This window comes from Lutra lutra, chromosome 7 (genome assembly GCF_902655055.1).
Source record: "Lutra lutra chromosome 7, mLutLut1.2, whole genome shotgun sequence".
Classification (NCBI taxonomy): Eukaryota; Metazoa; Chordata; class Mammalia; order Carnivora; family Mustelidae; genus Lutra; species Lutra lutra.
The window spans coordinates 3,172,698-3,187,980 of NC_062284.1; the positions used below are offsets into that span (position 1 = coordinate 3,172,698).

At 50.4% G+C, this 15,283-nt stretch overlaps 1 protein-coding gene across 3 annotated transcripts in view; it reads right to left on the bottom strand.

Moving 5' to 3' along the window:
- Positions 1-15,283, bottom strand: part of ADAMTSL3 (ADAMTS like 3) — a 342,411-nt gene that overhangs the window by 287,713 nt on the left and 39,415 nt on the right. For all 3 annotated transcript variants that reach the window (XM_047736616.1, XM_047736615.1, XM_047736614.1), the window contains exon 3: positions 8,482-8,601. In XM_047736616.1, the coding sequence (XP_047592572.1) occupies positions 8,482-8,601 (120 nt within the window). The remainder of the gene's footprint in view (positions 1-8,481; positions 8,602-15,283) is intronic.

The window sequence follows — 15,283 nt, forward strand, 5'->3', positions numbered from 1 at the left end:
TGGCCACCCTACAGAAGCTTCCATAAGACTCACAGAAACAGGGGCACCTGGGTGGCTCAGTGGGTTAAAGCCTCTGCCTTCGGCTCAGGTCATGATCCCAGGGTCCTGGGATCGAGCCCCACATCGGACTCTCTGCTCTGCAGGGAGCCTGCTTCCTCCTCTCTCTCTGCCTGCCTCTCTGTCTACTTGTGATCTCTGTCAAATAAATAAATAAATTCTTTTAAAAAAAAGACTCACAGAAACAGGACTATAAAAGATAACACAATAGAGAGAGTAACACAACAGACCCTTTCAAGATACTTCTCCACCTGGCCCCAGGCATCCACACAGCAGCGCCATTTTCCCACCATCCAGGACCTCAAGGATGCCTCGGCTCCCGCAAGTCCAGATCCAGGAAAATATGGTCCGGAGACATAAAGCTCCACGTGGCAGCAGACCAAATCGTCCACGGAATGACCCAAGCTGCACAGAGCCTTAGTCTGTCAGGAGCTTCCTTGCAAGCCATGCCTGTGCTCTTGTGATGTAGGCCAGAATTGGCCCAACAAAAGGAAACGTTTCCAAACACCAAATAAGCCAATCAAAACATAATGCCTGAAATCCCTCACGACAGGAAATAAATTCCACTATTGCCTCTACACCCAGCCCTTCCGACTCCAGCGGCGAGAGGATCAGCAATGTCTTTCCCCCCTGACCTGGCTTTCTCTCCCCATGCCAGCAAGTCAACTCACCTTTGTTTGGGGGCTCTCTCAACCTCTAGGTTACTTCTTCTTGACCGAAGAAGGACATGACATGGCTCCGTCCAGCCTTCACCCGCCATTACTCCCCATCCTCGTGGCCAGGCTGCAAGTCCTAAGGCCTGCACTTTCCCAAGATGGCAGACATTCACGGAAGCGCTCCCTTTGCTACACCACAGTGGCATACAAGCCCTGGAGAACACACATTCAGTAGCAGAGATGAGAGGTTGAGAGGTGAGCACACTTGCTCTCGTCTAAGGAGTGCAGATGACACAGTAGGATTGCTTGCAATGACCTAGTCTCCAAGCGCTTGAAGACGAAGGATCTCTGAGCAGGGACTGGCCTGATCTCAGACAGAAGGGACGTCCGAGCACAGGCAGCAAGTCCTTCTTTGGGATGGGACTGGGCTCTCCACTCTCAGGACTCGTAGGGGAAGCTGCATCTGGGACGGTTGACCTTCACACCGTGTACGCACCATTCAACTCACCTTGTGAAAGCGATTTTTTTTTAAAAATCACACAGTATCCCCCAAAAAGGAGTCCAGGAAGACAGTGTTAGGAGAGGAAAGCATCTACATAGTTCAAAACTGGATCCCGAGTCCCCAGTAAAAGACCTTATTCTTTTTGGTTTGAGAAAGGGGTAATTTGCAAAAAGCTCAGGGATGCTGAAATTCAGAGTCCACATATGCCAAAGCTGATGAGAACAGCACATCCTGCTGCATATACACTGTCCTATATTTGCTCTGTGCCCAGACTGAGAACAGACTACACGTTATTCCAATTAACGTACTCTCGTCCTCTAACAGACCATGAGCTCGCTTTCTCATTAGATCGCTAAATCTTTGGAATATTTAAGGAGCATAACTACATTTGACCAAGATTACTCACTAACAAAGGAATGAGCTATTCGAGCTCACATGGCATGCTGCTAAAAAACATTATACACACGGGCCAGAAACAACATGGAAACCCTCCTATCTGGAGAATCCACGAGCGCTCATCTCGCTTGGGGGAAAGGAGTGAACGGTACCCTCCCTATACATCCAAGGGCTATGTCCCTCTTCCTCCCAGAAATTTCAGAAGTTGGTATATACTTCCCAAGTGAAAAACTATTACATAAATAACTTGGAAATGTCAAGTGATATTTCTGAGGCCTGCCAACGGTTTAACCACAATGAAGGCCCTCGCCAAGATATTCATGAAAAGTTCAGAAGAAGTTACTATGAGAAGGATGTCCTCACAGCAAACAGATTTCTTCTCCTTAGGAAAAAAATGCATAAATCAATAGTTAGAATAAGGAAAGGGAAAATTAGGTTTGGCATAATAGTGGAAGAAAACAGGCCCTTAGGAGAACTTTAGAAATGAGACTACACAAAGACTTCATTATTAATATACTATTGTTACTACTAGTATTAGAAATTCATTCAAACATTTCTTTCATACTTTTCCTTCCCGCAGATTAGATGTAAAAATGTCTTCTCTGAGCTTAAGGGCAAAGAACAGGCACTTGGCTTTGCTACCGGCTGGCTGTGTGATCTTGGGTAAGACCCTGTTCCTCTCTGGGGCTCAGAGTCCTCACCTGAAAAAACAGAATCCCTGAACGTCCTTCCAACTTTGACTGGCTACAATTCCAGATGCCTGTCAGGGCCACAGACCCAGTCCTCTGTCTCCCTGGCGATGGAAAGAGAGGGAAAAAAAAAAAAAACAAAAAACAGCTGGAGAGGTGTTCTGAAAGGGGAAATCACACAGACGGGCAGTCAGTGACATCCAGGGAAGGCAAGGGAAGAGTCAACTGTGACTCCATCCAGAGTGTCATAATGCCTTAGGGTTTTACAAAGACAGGGTTTTATAAACACATTATGGGTCACGTGAGTCTGGATTTAACTTCGGGGAAAGTAATTGAAATTCTTAAAAAGGACGCCTGTCTAGGGGGAGGCCAGGGCAGGGAGAGGCAGGTATTGGAAGTCAGATTTAAAAGCTAAAATGAGTAGGAAAAAGTAGCAGGAGACAATAGGAATTTGAAAATCCAGTGGGCACTGAAAGCAAGAGTAGATTAGAGGGTAGGTAACAGAATTTTTAACTTGAAAAGAAATCCTGAATCCATTTAAATGTGGCAGGAAGAAACAAAGCATATGCCAGATAAGGTTGGGGGCCCCTTCGCTGCAGTCCACGGGAGAGAGAAGGGGACAGGGAGAAGGGATGATGGTACAAATGGGTTCGAGGACCCCTGCAACATGAAATCAAGGTGTTCCCTCACTGGCTGCAAGCTTACGTCAGAATTTACTTTTGGTTAATTTTAGGAAAGTCAGAACCCACCATGAACGGAACATGCAGCCTTGTCCCGCATGCCTAGAGTCCAAGGGATCAAAGCTTGGTTCTGCCTTTCAGTGTCTTGTAGTCTAAAGCTAGCAAGGTAGACATTACACCACCACGTACACATACAAAGACACACAGACAGACCTTAGGAAAATGACATGGGCACTAATTTTTAAGTGCTTAAACTCCTTCCATCCCACAACGCCTGCCTGTAAGAGGAAGCATACGCCAGCAAATCCACAGGGTCTGGGAGATGGACCTTCCACACTTCCCTGCACCTAACAAGCATTAAAAAATGAAATACACAGACACACACACAAAGAAACACAAAAATAAAAGACTATTTGTGCGAAACAACAAGTTCTGCTAACTTTTTTTTAAGATTTTATTTGAGAGAGAGAGCATGAGCTGGGGGCTGAGGGGGACAGAGGGAGAGGGAAAAGCAAACTCCCCAACATGAGGCTTGATCCCAGGACCCTTGGATCATGACCTGAGATGAAGGTAGACGCTTAACCAACTGAACTTAAAAAAAAAAAGACTTCCAACCAAGCTAAGCCTAGAATAGACTTTCACATCGGTCCCCATAATCGACTTCTGAGGCCCCACATTGAAAGCTTCGGTGAGCTAAAGGATAGAAAGACGCATCACCCTCTTTCCCAGAAAGAGACACAGGCTGCGAGGGACTGCCCGCCCCCACCGGCTATGGAGTAAGAACAAACTGCAGAATTCAAGACTCGACATTCAGCCATCTGCCTTCGAACAGGTCCTCTGTGGGGTCAGCTCCAAAACGACCATGAGGAAGGACTAAAGAATTTACCTCAGAGGCTGGCTGGCTATCGAGTCTTTGGACCACAAGCCCTTCGCTCATTGTCCCAAACTAACCCATGTTCACTACCCTGTGAAGTAACAAAATGTCAGGTTGTTGCCGCTGCGAGGACATGTTCGCTGAATGGGAAGTCGGCGCCATTTTGACAGGAGCGGCCATGTTCCACACAGACTTCGAAAAAGAAGGCATTGCTCGGTGATGGTAATTACGTGTGTAAATGATATCAGTATAGATAATTCTTGACTCCTGAAGGAGTTGAGTTTAAGAACGAGCTAAGGAAGAAAGTCAGGAATATAAAATCCTTCCCCTGGGTCTACAAAGGTCTCCAAAACTCTGTTGACACCAACGGTGGAAGCAGCTTTTTAGGAAAGGAGATAATTTTCTGGGTGATTCTCCTGAGAAAAGGAGCAAGATGCTTGAGGTCAGAGTGTCAGTCTCCGTTGTTTCAAACTGCCTGGGTGTCCTTGAGTTGGTCACTCGCACATGCAGAGCCTCCGTTTTCTGGACTCGTAAAATGAGGCGTCGGAGCCAGGTCTGCACCAGCTGTAAAATGCTATGATTCTCTAAGTAACCATTTACTGCACGGCTGGCAAGGCCGCCTCGATAATCAGAATGATCCGATTAACACAGTGCAGTGTAGGCTGTTCTAGCTATAGTTGCAAAAAACAAAAATAAAATTTAAAAAGCCAGATCGTTGCAGAGTGGAAGGCATTCCGATCATGAAATCCAGTCACTTTATTTTTCAAAACAAATGGGAGACTCTGAGGACCAAAGAGGTCGAAAAGCTTTGTTAAATTACAAGCTGATTAGTAGCAGAAGCAAGACAAAGGCTGCCTGACAGGTTCTGCTTGCACCGAGCTGCGATCTTGCCCCTCCGGCTTCAGCCCTGCCGTCTGCACCAGCAGCTGCCTCGGACCCTGCGCCTTTTACGTGACTCATTAAACAGCCTCCATCACAGCTGGGCTTTACTGGCCGTGGGGTTATTCGTTTTCCAGACACCTAACCTAGGAGACACTGGAAGAGCAACCTGAAAGGCCTTCGTGAAAGTAGGCCAGGGTAAAATTCTCTAGAAAGTCCTCCAAGAGCTGCTGAAGACAACAAGCATCTCTCCTCCACCTGCTGGCTTCTCATGTTTATCAGATGAGAATTCTGCAGGTAGGAGGTTCGAGGGCAAGCTGGTCCCGATCCCATAACTTCAGGAACCAGACCACTGCCTCGACACCCCCTCGCTCGCTGTCCCTCGGGTTCGGGCCTCTGCGCAAATCTGCAGACCCCACAGGTGGGTACCTGGCCTCAGACGGCCCCTCCCTCAGACCCGGCTCTGCTCCTGGCCAGGCTGGATCTATGGATTCCAGCAGCCACTGGGCATGGCGGGGCACCACCAGGACAGCTGTCCCCACCACGCTCCAGATACAGACTCTGCAGAGGGACAGCCCTGAAAACCTTTTAGGGACACTGGGAACTTCCACGCGGGGAACAAGGCTGCATCCCACCCAGCGTGCCACCTCGTGTTCTAATACAAGACGATTTCTTCCCAAAGCTACAACATACAGACACTGAACCCCAAATCCTGCTGGGTGCACCAGCTTGTCACATCTATCAGGCGTGATGCTGTCTGAGAGAGGCCGGACTCATACGGGTCTGTGCAGTGTGTCTCCGTTTATGTAAAACCAAAAATAAAAAAGCAAAACTAGAATAGTGACAGAAGTCAGATGGGGTGATACTTCTGATAGGGGTGATACTTGGGGGCACAAGGAGCTTCCCAGGGGTTGGACATGCTCCGTTTCTTGATCTGGGTTTCTGAAATCGGGTGATTCCAAAGGTATGAAGGTATTTAGAAGTTCAGACATGTGTGTGCTTTACTATACACATGCTAAATAGAGCTCCATGAAAATCAAAGTATTGTGTGAGGCCCCCGACGTCAGCAGACAACACGCTTCTTCCTTTCCTTTGGCGTGGGGGTGTCTGAGATTCTCTGGATGAGGTCTTTGCAAATCACACGGGTCACAGCAACGGCTAGACACAGGCTTGCAGGCACCCGGCCCGACACAGAGAGACTTGTGTAAATGACCCCCTTTGATCCCTAAAGCATTTCCATGGGGTGGAAATGGCCACGTCTCCCCTCACACAGAGAGCATGAAGTCGCTTCGTGACCTAAGGGGAAGCAGCGCGTGCAGAGTCACCCTGGAGGTCAGGAGTCAGAACACTGAGGCCACACCAACACAGTCTGACTCCAGAGCCCCTGAAACAGAGAGAACACGAGCAGGAGGACAGGAAGGGCAGGAAGCAGACACCGTGCAGAGCAGAGAGCCCGATGCAGGGCTCAATCCAGAACCCCGGGATCATGACCTGAGCCCAAGGCAGATGCTTTGCCAGCTGGGCCCAGGGGGCCCCAGAGCCTCGTTCTTCACTGGTCTTCACGGTTCCTTGTGCGCTACAAGGTTGGGGGTTTCCCAAGCTGTGTAGTAATGGGCTCATTCTCTTTTCCCTCCGCCTGAGAGGCCCGTGCCCGTATGACACAGTCTGCACACTCAGCACTAAGAGGAAAGAGGACCGAGGCCTGAGGGGACGGCTTCTCTCCAGTGGACCACGTTCTAGAGTTCATTCGGGAGGCACACCGAGTTGGGTACAAAGGCCTGCGTAGTCTCTTTTCTTTGCCTCTACCAGCAGAAAGCAGGTGCTATTACTGCCTTGCTGTTGTCTGACCTGATTCCTCCCCCTTGAGAGAAATGCACAGTGGGGGCCACCCAGAATGTTCTCACGTGCTGTTTGCTGGGACGTTCTGGAATACCGCGTCTTACTTTGGACAAAATTTCCACAGCGTGCCACACACTTCTAAGATCTGCTCTGGCCTTCTGGAAAGGCGGAGGGGGCTTACTTTCCTTTTTCTAGCTTGTATATTGTTATGACATCAAATATAAGTATGGCGTATCTGTAGAACCCGGAGAAGGCATTAAGTGCTCTTTAATTAAACGGTACGCGGCTCATGGTTTTCCAGACGCCCTCTTTTATCCTCTACTGCCTTCCCAATTAGCTCCCTGGAGCTCTCACATGGCAACCTGTTGGATCATTGATTTCTCGATTAAAAGCGGCCATAAATTACAGGTTCTGTAAAAACCCACCGGGGAGAAGGGTAAAAAGCAACTTAATGACAGCTTGGACCCCATCAGCAGCCAGGCCCCGCTGCCCACCCAAAGTATGAACTGGGCTCTGTTATGGGAACGTGGGATGATGCCCTGCCTGCCGCTACCCCCCACGGCAAGAAATCACCCACGCACTTTTCAAGTCACTTGGAAAACAGATGGCCCTGTTGCAATTTTTTATGAAACAACTGTTCTCCTCTCATCACTGCCCCTGAGCACCTGGGTGGCTCCCTGCCCATGGCTGGGGCCCTGTGTTCATAGCCTGGCCCTAGCCCAACCCCAGCGGCAGAGCAAAATGTCCTAAGGGCAGGCGGCCCAGCAGCAGCCTGGAGGATGGAAACAAGGCTGGGATGCAGGGTGCCGGGGACAGACCACCATTTCTGCCGCCCTCGGCTCCCGACTCGCCCTCCCTCACCAGGCTGGGAGTTCTCCCACCTCATCTCAGTGCTCTGCCTGCCAGGCCTGCTCCCCTTCATCACATCCCACGTGGCCGCAGCGACCGTCCCCAAGCTGCAGCTCCTGAGAAGCACCGTCCACCCCATAACCAGCATGCGGCAGTCAGGCCCGAACTTGCCATGTGGCCTTGACCACACAGAAGAGGACACCTCGGTCACCTGCCCATTCTGCTTCGCCCCATCGTGGGCCCCGAGAGGACATTCTCGCCCCATCCCGCACCTGCTCAGACCCTGCAAGCGCCAGGTTCTGCCAGGTCTGCCCAAGCCCTCCATCACTTTCGCTCCCACCGGACCGCCCCATGAACTCGGGCCCCAGCAGCAAGAAACCTCTGCGTTCGGCAGACTGGACGCGCTCTGCTTCCAACGAGTGCGGAGTGATTTCGGGGACACGCATGATCCTTGATGCTGTTAAGGCGTCAGCGTGAGGTCCCTTCAGCGGAGCAGAAGGGAATCAGTCCCCAGTGCCCACCGCTTATACCAAGCACAGCCTTGCTCTCCATGAGCCGCCGTGAAGGAACGGAAGCACACAAACGCGCACACGCACACACGCGCACACGCACGCACACACATGCAGACACACCTACCCTGTTCCTTTCCGCAAGATGGGCCAAAAGATCAATGTTGGCGCCGGTAAAAGAAGGGAAGTCAAAGCCAGGAGAGCAAAAGAGAGGGAGGCTTAAATCAGAGAACAATACTCTTGGGTCATTTCAGATAATAAATAAATAAACTTGGTGATCACTAGAAATGAATCCATCACAGATTTCCAATAAAAATAAGGAAAAGTTGACTCAAGCCAACATCCCAACCAGAGCAAGAAACGCACACCGTGTGGGAAACTGGACGTGCAAATGCGGGCAGCCCCGAGGTCACGGGATCCCTCCAGACAGTCAAGAACTTGTTGTGCCAAGGGGAAAAAACACGACAATTTTCAAGTTATCTCTGAGAAGCCATTTCCTGCCCATTGGCAAATGGCAAAGCCAAAGGGAGGTTCTTGGAGGAGGCTCTTACCTGGTCATCATAGCGGTACGTGAGGAACTGCTCCCCCGTGGTGTCTTCGAGAAAACTTCCCTGAGGCGAGAGTGCAAACTCGGGAAGGAAGTAGGCTCCAGGGGACTTCTCTGCTGTGGCCTGAAAGGCAAGGTCACCTGGTTACAAGTAAGGCCCCGTGAGGACCCCCTGACGGGCAGTCCCCGAACCGGGTGATTCCCAGAGCACCCATCTGCTAACAGCTGTCCCAGGAAGGGATGTGACCTTGCTTAGTAAAGGCCAAGGTGAGACCCACCAGGGGTCTGTGTGAGGCACTGTTAGGCCAGGACACCCCGCAGGTCCACCTCAAACTCGCACACATGGTACCGATTCCCTGACACCCACCCTCTCCCACTGCCCACAACCTTCCAGAGTTTCAGCTACAGCGCAGTTCACTTAAGTGCTGTGGTTGCCAATCCACTGTGTCTAGGACTTTCTTTTCCTTCCTTCCTTCCTCCTTTCCTTCCTTCCTGTTTTTGTTTGGTAAAGGAATGAGAAACAAACTTTCCTCCACACTACGAAAGAAACGCATGTTCACCGCAGAAACCTTTGAAGACAACCAGTAAACACAAAAGAAAATATATAAGTCGCCCTGTAATCCCTCCAACCTATAATCACCACTTTTAATTGTTTGGGTGTATTTCCTTTGAGACTTTTTTTTTCTCATAATGCTTTGGATGTTTATAGAAAAATCCAAGATGAAATAAACATGGCTTTGGCAGGGAGACTCCATCTGGTTCAAGGAATGCCCAGACTCTGGCACCTGGATCACTAGACATAAGCCCCTGTCGTCAGGGCTGAGGGGATTCAGGAAGAAGGACATCATCCCTCAGAGACTACAGGGGGGTCCAATGGCCTGGTGGACCTCCTGCCATCAGTTGCCAATACCTTCAGCCGGGATCCCTGCCTTGACTGGTTGACAAGGAGGAAAGAGATAAAGGAGATGGAGCCCCCGCGACACTGTGTGCAGCCCCACCTGGTCCGGGAACGCAGATCAACGACTCTGCCTCCAACACGGCACCTCACTCCCCTGCTTGGGAAGGAATGAGTAAGAATCCAAGAAAGAGGCCATGGGTGCTACTCTGAGGAAAACATTCTCTGCAAACAGGAAGCAATGAGGAGTGAACGTCCCCCTCAGCTGCCTCTGCTCCCCCAACGGTCACATTCTCAAGCTGTAGCAGGAACTTCAGTTAAAGCAAAACATCCGGGGCATCTGCGTGGCTCAGTGGGTTAAAGCCTCTGCCTTCAGCTCAGGTCATGATCTCAGGGTCCTGGGATCGAGCCCCGAGTCAGGCTCTCTGCTCAGCAGGGAGCCTGCTTCCCCCGCCCCCGCACCCCCTGCCTGCTTCTCTGCCTACTTGTGATCTCTGTCAAATAAATAAATAAAATCTTAAAAAAAAAAAAAAGGGCAAAACATCCATGTGAATGCCACACTATAACAAGGGCAATCATTAGGTGACTGTCTTGGGAAGGCACAGAAAACAGACAACTCTAGGTTTTCGTTGGCTCTAGACTGTTCCAAAAACTTCAGAAGTTTCCTATGACATTTCATTCACACATTCAGCCCAGGGAGCAATAGGAATCTTCCCAGAGCCATGCGCCACCCGCGCACCCCATCTCCCTTGCCTTGCTTCAGAACGTCTAGCTTTGGTCTAGACTGCTCTGATCTGAAGTGAGGAAAACAGGACAGTCACCCACAAGCCTTGACACAGGGTTTCTGGGCAAGTTTCCTCTAGCAGAATGCTGTCGTCTGTGTTCAGAAATTAGTGGGGTCCCTACAGCCTGCCACAGTGCCAGGGGGGTCAGGAGTCTGGCAGGGAAGTCTGTCCAGGCTCCAACAAAGGTGCAGAACTTGTCGATGACACGTGGCCAGCCGGCGCTGATGGCTGCTGGAGATTGTTGCTCTAAGTAGCCTGGGAAGGAAAGGGAGGGGGAGCTAATACCACAGACCCCACAGAGACAACCGGCTCTCAGACATTGTAGTGCTGTTTTATGGATCTCAACCTAAAACCCCAGAAAAAGCAAAAAAACCTCTTCAGCACTCATGTTTTCACACCTCATTTTTCATGTAGGGAAAAAAAAATATCATAGACTCCCTGGCTTGACTGTAGCTATAGCTGATCACCTTCTGCTTTCTGACCTGCTGTTTCCAATGTTTAAATTTTGTCAGGCTTAAAAAAAGAGAGAGAGAGAGAGATGGGAATGAAAATGTCCATGTGAAAAGAGAAGGTGAACTTAACAACAAGATTTCTTGCTTCTGTGTATGTTTCCTAGGCGGTTTGAGGATGTGTCAAAGTCTAGTTATTCTTACCAAAGACAAACACATCTAGGAAATCCTCGGGGAAATCCTACATGACTGCAGAACAATGATGGGTTTCATCTCAAGGCAGTTCCCTATAAACTGATTACCAACACACCTAGCAAATAGTCTGTAACGTTTAGTTGCTGTCATTGTGATTTGCCTCTATTGTTTTTAGAATTCAGAGACTCATAATTTTAAATATGTAAGGAGGCTTGCCACCCACCACAGAGAAGAAGCCAGGCCTGGAGCCCACAAACGGCTATGTGCGAGACACAGAAATCCAGTTACCAGAGAGTGGGGGCTGGAAGCCATGTAGGGTCATCACCTGAAGACGGCTCCCTGAATACAGCGCTTTATGTGTAGTTTATCACATGTTTCACACGTATTTACTGAGCACCTACTATATACCTGGAGCCATTCTAAAAGCTATGGGTACCATGAGGAACGATAAAGATAAGGTCCTTTTTATGGAGGTTTCATTCTAATGGGAAGACACATAATAAGCAAATAAATTCATAAATAAGAGAAAGTTCTCAGTGCTATGAGGAAAATAAATAGAGTGATATGGGGTAAGTTGAGTTTGCAGAAAGAAAGGGGGTCAGTGAGGCTAATCCAGGTGGACAAGGAAGAGAGCAGAGAGAGAGGCAGAGATGGAAGAATGGAAGAGGCAGGACACATGGAGCACTGTGGGCCCAGGCAGGGGGTTACAGAACCACCAGGTGTATCTCAAACCTTGACTGCTTCATGGAGGCTGGGTTAGAAGGGGGCAAGAAGGGAACCATTCCAATGATGGGAGGCTGTTGCGCTCATCCAGGCAAGAAGGGGTGATTCCTTGGATGAGGATGACGGCAGTGAAGAATGGGAGAGCTGATGGACGAGAGGTAGCACCTACAAGACTTGCCGATAGGTGAGAAGAAGGAAGGAATTAAGGACAATTTCTGGGGTTCAGGCTTGAGCAACAGGCTATAAAGGAATGCCATGGATGTGCAGCCCTGGCAGGAAGAGAGGGCCGAGAGGCGATAATTCTGTTTGAGTTATGTGCAGTTTGAGATGCTAGGAGACATCCATGCAGAAAGCTTAAGTTGGCCATTTAATACGGACGTCTGGAGCTCCGAAGGGCAGTCTAAGGCCAAAGACAGAGATTTGGAAGTCATTGTTGACATTTTCATACATTCATACATACACTCACATCTTCACAGCCATCCTCACTGAAAGGACCCTCCCTAGAGAGTTTGACAGATGAGGGCTTCTGTCTGGGGCCCTTAATAATTCTCACGTCTGAAGGTGAGTAGAGAAGGAGCAAGCAGAAGTTGTTAAAACGAGGAATCCTTCAGAGAAGACTCAAGAAAAGAAGAGAAATCGTGGGTCATGGGAGGATTCAGCATCAAAAATAGTGGCCAACTACCTTGAATGCCTCCGAGAGACTGAATAAGATGAGGCCAGAGAAGGGCCCGCTGGGTGTAGCAACAAGATCTTTGTTAACCTTGACAAAAGTAGGTACAGTGGAGCAGCGGGGACCATGGTTATGGGTTTGGGGACTGGATAGAAGAGGAAGACAAGACCAGGAAAGGACACTTAGAACAAGGCAATGGTGAAAGGGAATGTGGAAGTATGGGCAGGATTTTTAAAGACTGGAGAAGCAGGAGCGTGTGTGTTTGGTTATGGGAATCATCCAGGGTAAGAGAGACTATGGAGGGGACGAGAATCACTGCAGGAGTCCAGCCCTTGAAAAGACAGCGGAATGGGGTCCAACCGGTGCGTGCAGAGCCTGGCTTTCCTAAAGAGAAGGGTCCCTGGTCCATGTAAGTCTACGCCATACCACACCTGCCGGCAGACCCCTGACTTTGACCCTCTATCTTCCGCTGTGCCTCCTCCTCGGACACTCTTCTACTGGGTCCCAAGGTCATCCCCCTGTGTCTCTCTCCCCACTTTCTTACCTCCCAGCCGGCTCTCTCGCCTGGGCCCCCTGCTACTGCCCTCCAGCTGAAAGAGCGGGCCACCTACATCGTCTCCCAAACAGCTGCCTTCTGCAGAGGGTGGGACCATCCTAAGCCTGCTGTGCGTGACATCTTCTGAAGGTTCCTTTGGTCACACCACAACGCTCCTCTGCGATCAGAGGACTCACGACTCTGTTTCCCCACGATTTAAAACAACTACAGACAATTAGCTCCAATGAGCTTTCTTTTCTCTGCTTAAATTCGGGTTGGGTAGAATGAGGTCTGTTTCCCCTATATTTTATTCCTATCCCAGGCTTCTTCCTCTCCCCCCCAGGCCCACTGAGGTGTTGCATGTTGGAGGAAGTTCTCTAGGGCTGAGAACAGCATCTCTCTCGCGTCGGCCCATCCCCGACCACAGATGTGTGGGCAGTAAGGAGGGAAGACGGGTGGGTTCCACTACCTGAGCTATGCAGGACAGGATCCTTCTTCAGCAACCCCATCTGCAGGGCTCAAGGTCACTGGTCCCTGGGCAACAACAGATTCCCTCCACACCCCACATCCCATTTTTGTTACCAAAAAACAAGGAAGACTTTATATTTGTCTCTTTTTATCAGAATCCTTACTCCTGAGTAAATTTCTCATCATTCAAGAGTTGATTCTAAAACTCCATTCCAATTCAAGTCCTCTCCCTCCATAGCAGCAAGGGTGCACCAAGGTCACAGGGCACCACCAGGACTGCCTGAACTTTGAAAAGGTGTGTGGGGATGTCCCACGATTATGAAAGCCCTGCACTTCAAAAGCCCCTCTAATCCAGCCTGTCTACCTCAGAAATCCTGCCAGATGACCTGCAGCCTCTATTTGAATACCTTTAGTGACGGGGAGCTCACTCCCTCTCAAGGCAACAGGGATCTGTCAGAATCTAGGAGGTTCGCCGACGCTGAACTGGTCAGAAGTGGCCCACTGCTCCCAAGTTGAGGTCTGAGGTGCCCCATCCACTAGCACCGCTCTCCCGGCCTCCTCTCCCACAACATCCCCCAACACCTCCCCCACAAACACACACATTCAGAATTGAATCCCCGAGCCTGAGCCCAGTAAGCATCTTACTGAGCTCAGTAAGCATCTGAGTCCCAGAATTACAGAACGCAAGGAACTTCAGAGACGCTCATATCCCAGCCCCTCTCCTGGAGCAGGCATTTCTCCTGCAGCATCTCCGACCGCCCCACGGAGGAGTCATAGGAGGCCCTCTGGAGAGAGCGCCGGGGAAGACGGAAATCAAGCACACAGCTCATTCTGAGGTGAGTGCTGTTTGTCTCTTTTCACACGTGAAGAAACTAAGACACAGGAGGCCAGGTGATCTGACCGGGGGCACACGAGCTCCCAACAGCCAAGTGCAAGGTCACCTCTGTTCCGTTCCCTGCCTCCACCAGTGGGAAACAGTCTGAGAAGAACCGGGCCTTCCTTTGGGAGTCGACTGGCTGAGTTCAGCCGTGGCTTCCGAAAGCATGTGCGGAAGTGCGCTCCCAGATGGGAGCGGACTTCTGACGTGTCAGGGAGGTGGCATGCACAGCTCCTGGCAGGGTGAGGTGACCCAAGAGGTCAGGCCCTGGTGGAGCAGGAGTGGAAGGAAAGGCGGGGGGAGGAAGCCAGGCCAGGGAGCGTGCAATCTTCCCAGGGCACAGATCCAGGGCCCAGAGAGAGCCTGCCAGAATGCCTCACCCCCCGCCCCCAGCCACTGTCCACAGCTGCCGAGTCACCAGGGATGGGGTCAGGAGGAATCCAAACGGCCCCTCCAGGGACCATGACTCTGAGACCTGGGGACGCAGCTGTGTCTCCAGCTCCTGTTCTAGCTGAAGACTTGGACTTTGGCAGGAGGAAATAACCATACAATGTCCATTTGAAGACAAGATTTCAGGGTCCCAGGCCTTGATCTGTACCCCATAAGGATGGAGAATGCCTATCAGGACAGAGCAAAGGCTTGGCTGATACAATGATGGAGAGAGAAGAGGGAGAAGAGGGTGTCCTCTGGTAGAGAATGGGATCGCTTGTGCCTTGAAGGTCAGGCAGTCACAGTTAAGAAAAAATACAATGTGATTCTCATGGAAATTCAAGAGGCCAGTCTACACACTTCTCCCTCCCCACCAGTGTGGGGAATGCACACCTTCCTCCCCAGTGTGAATGCAGCTAAACAGCCCCCCTGCCCCGCGCCAATAACCTTGATAGGCTTGCAGTGAGGGAAGGCCACCAAACCTTTTTCCCATGTGCCATCATGAAGCCACCTCTGCACTCTGAAAGCCAGACTGTACGGTCTCCAGTATACATGTCACTGTCCAGCTGCTGTGCATCAGCCCACATTTGAGCATCATGCCTCTGTCTATACCCTTGTCATGGCCACGAACAACACCCAGGAGCAGGGCTGAGACCCCAGCCTTCACCAAGACAAGAAGAGCCCATCTCCGGGCCAGTGGTGACTTCACCCAACCACAGTCCCCTCCTCTCAGATGTCCACCTGTTGGCCCCTTGGGGATTCAAGAAACACCTTGCCAGA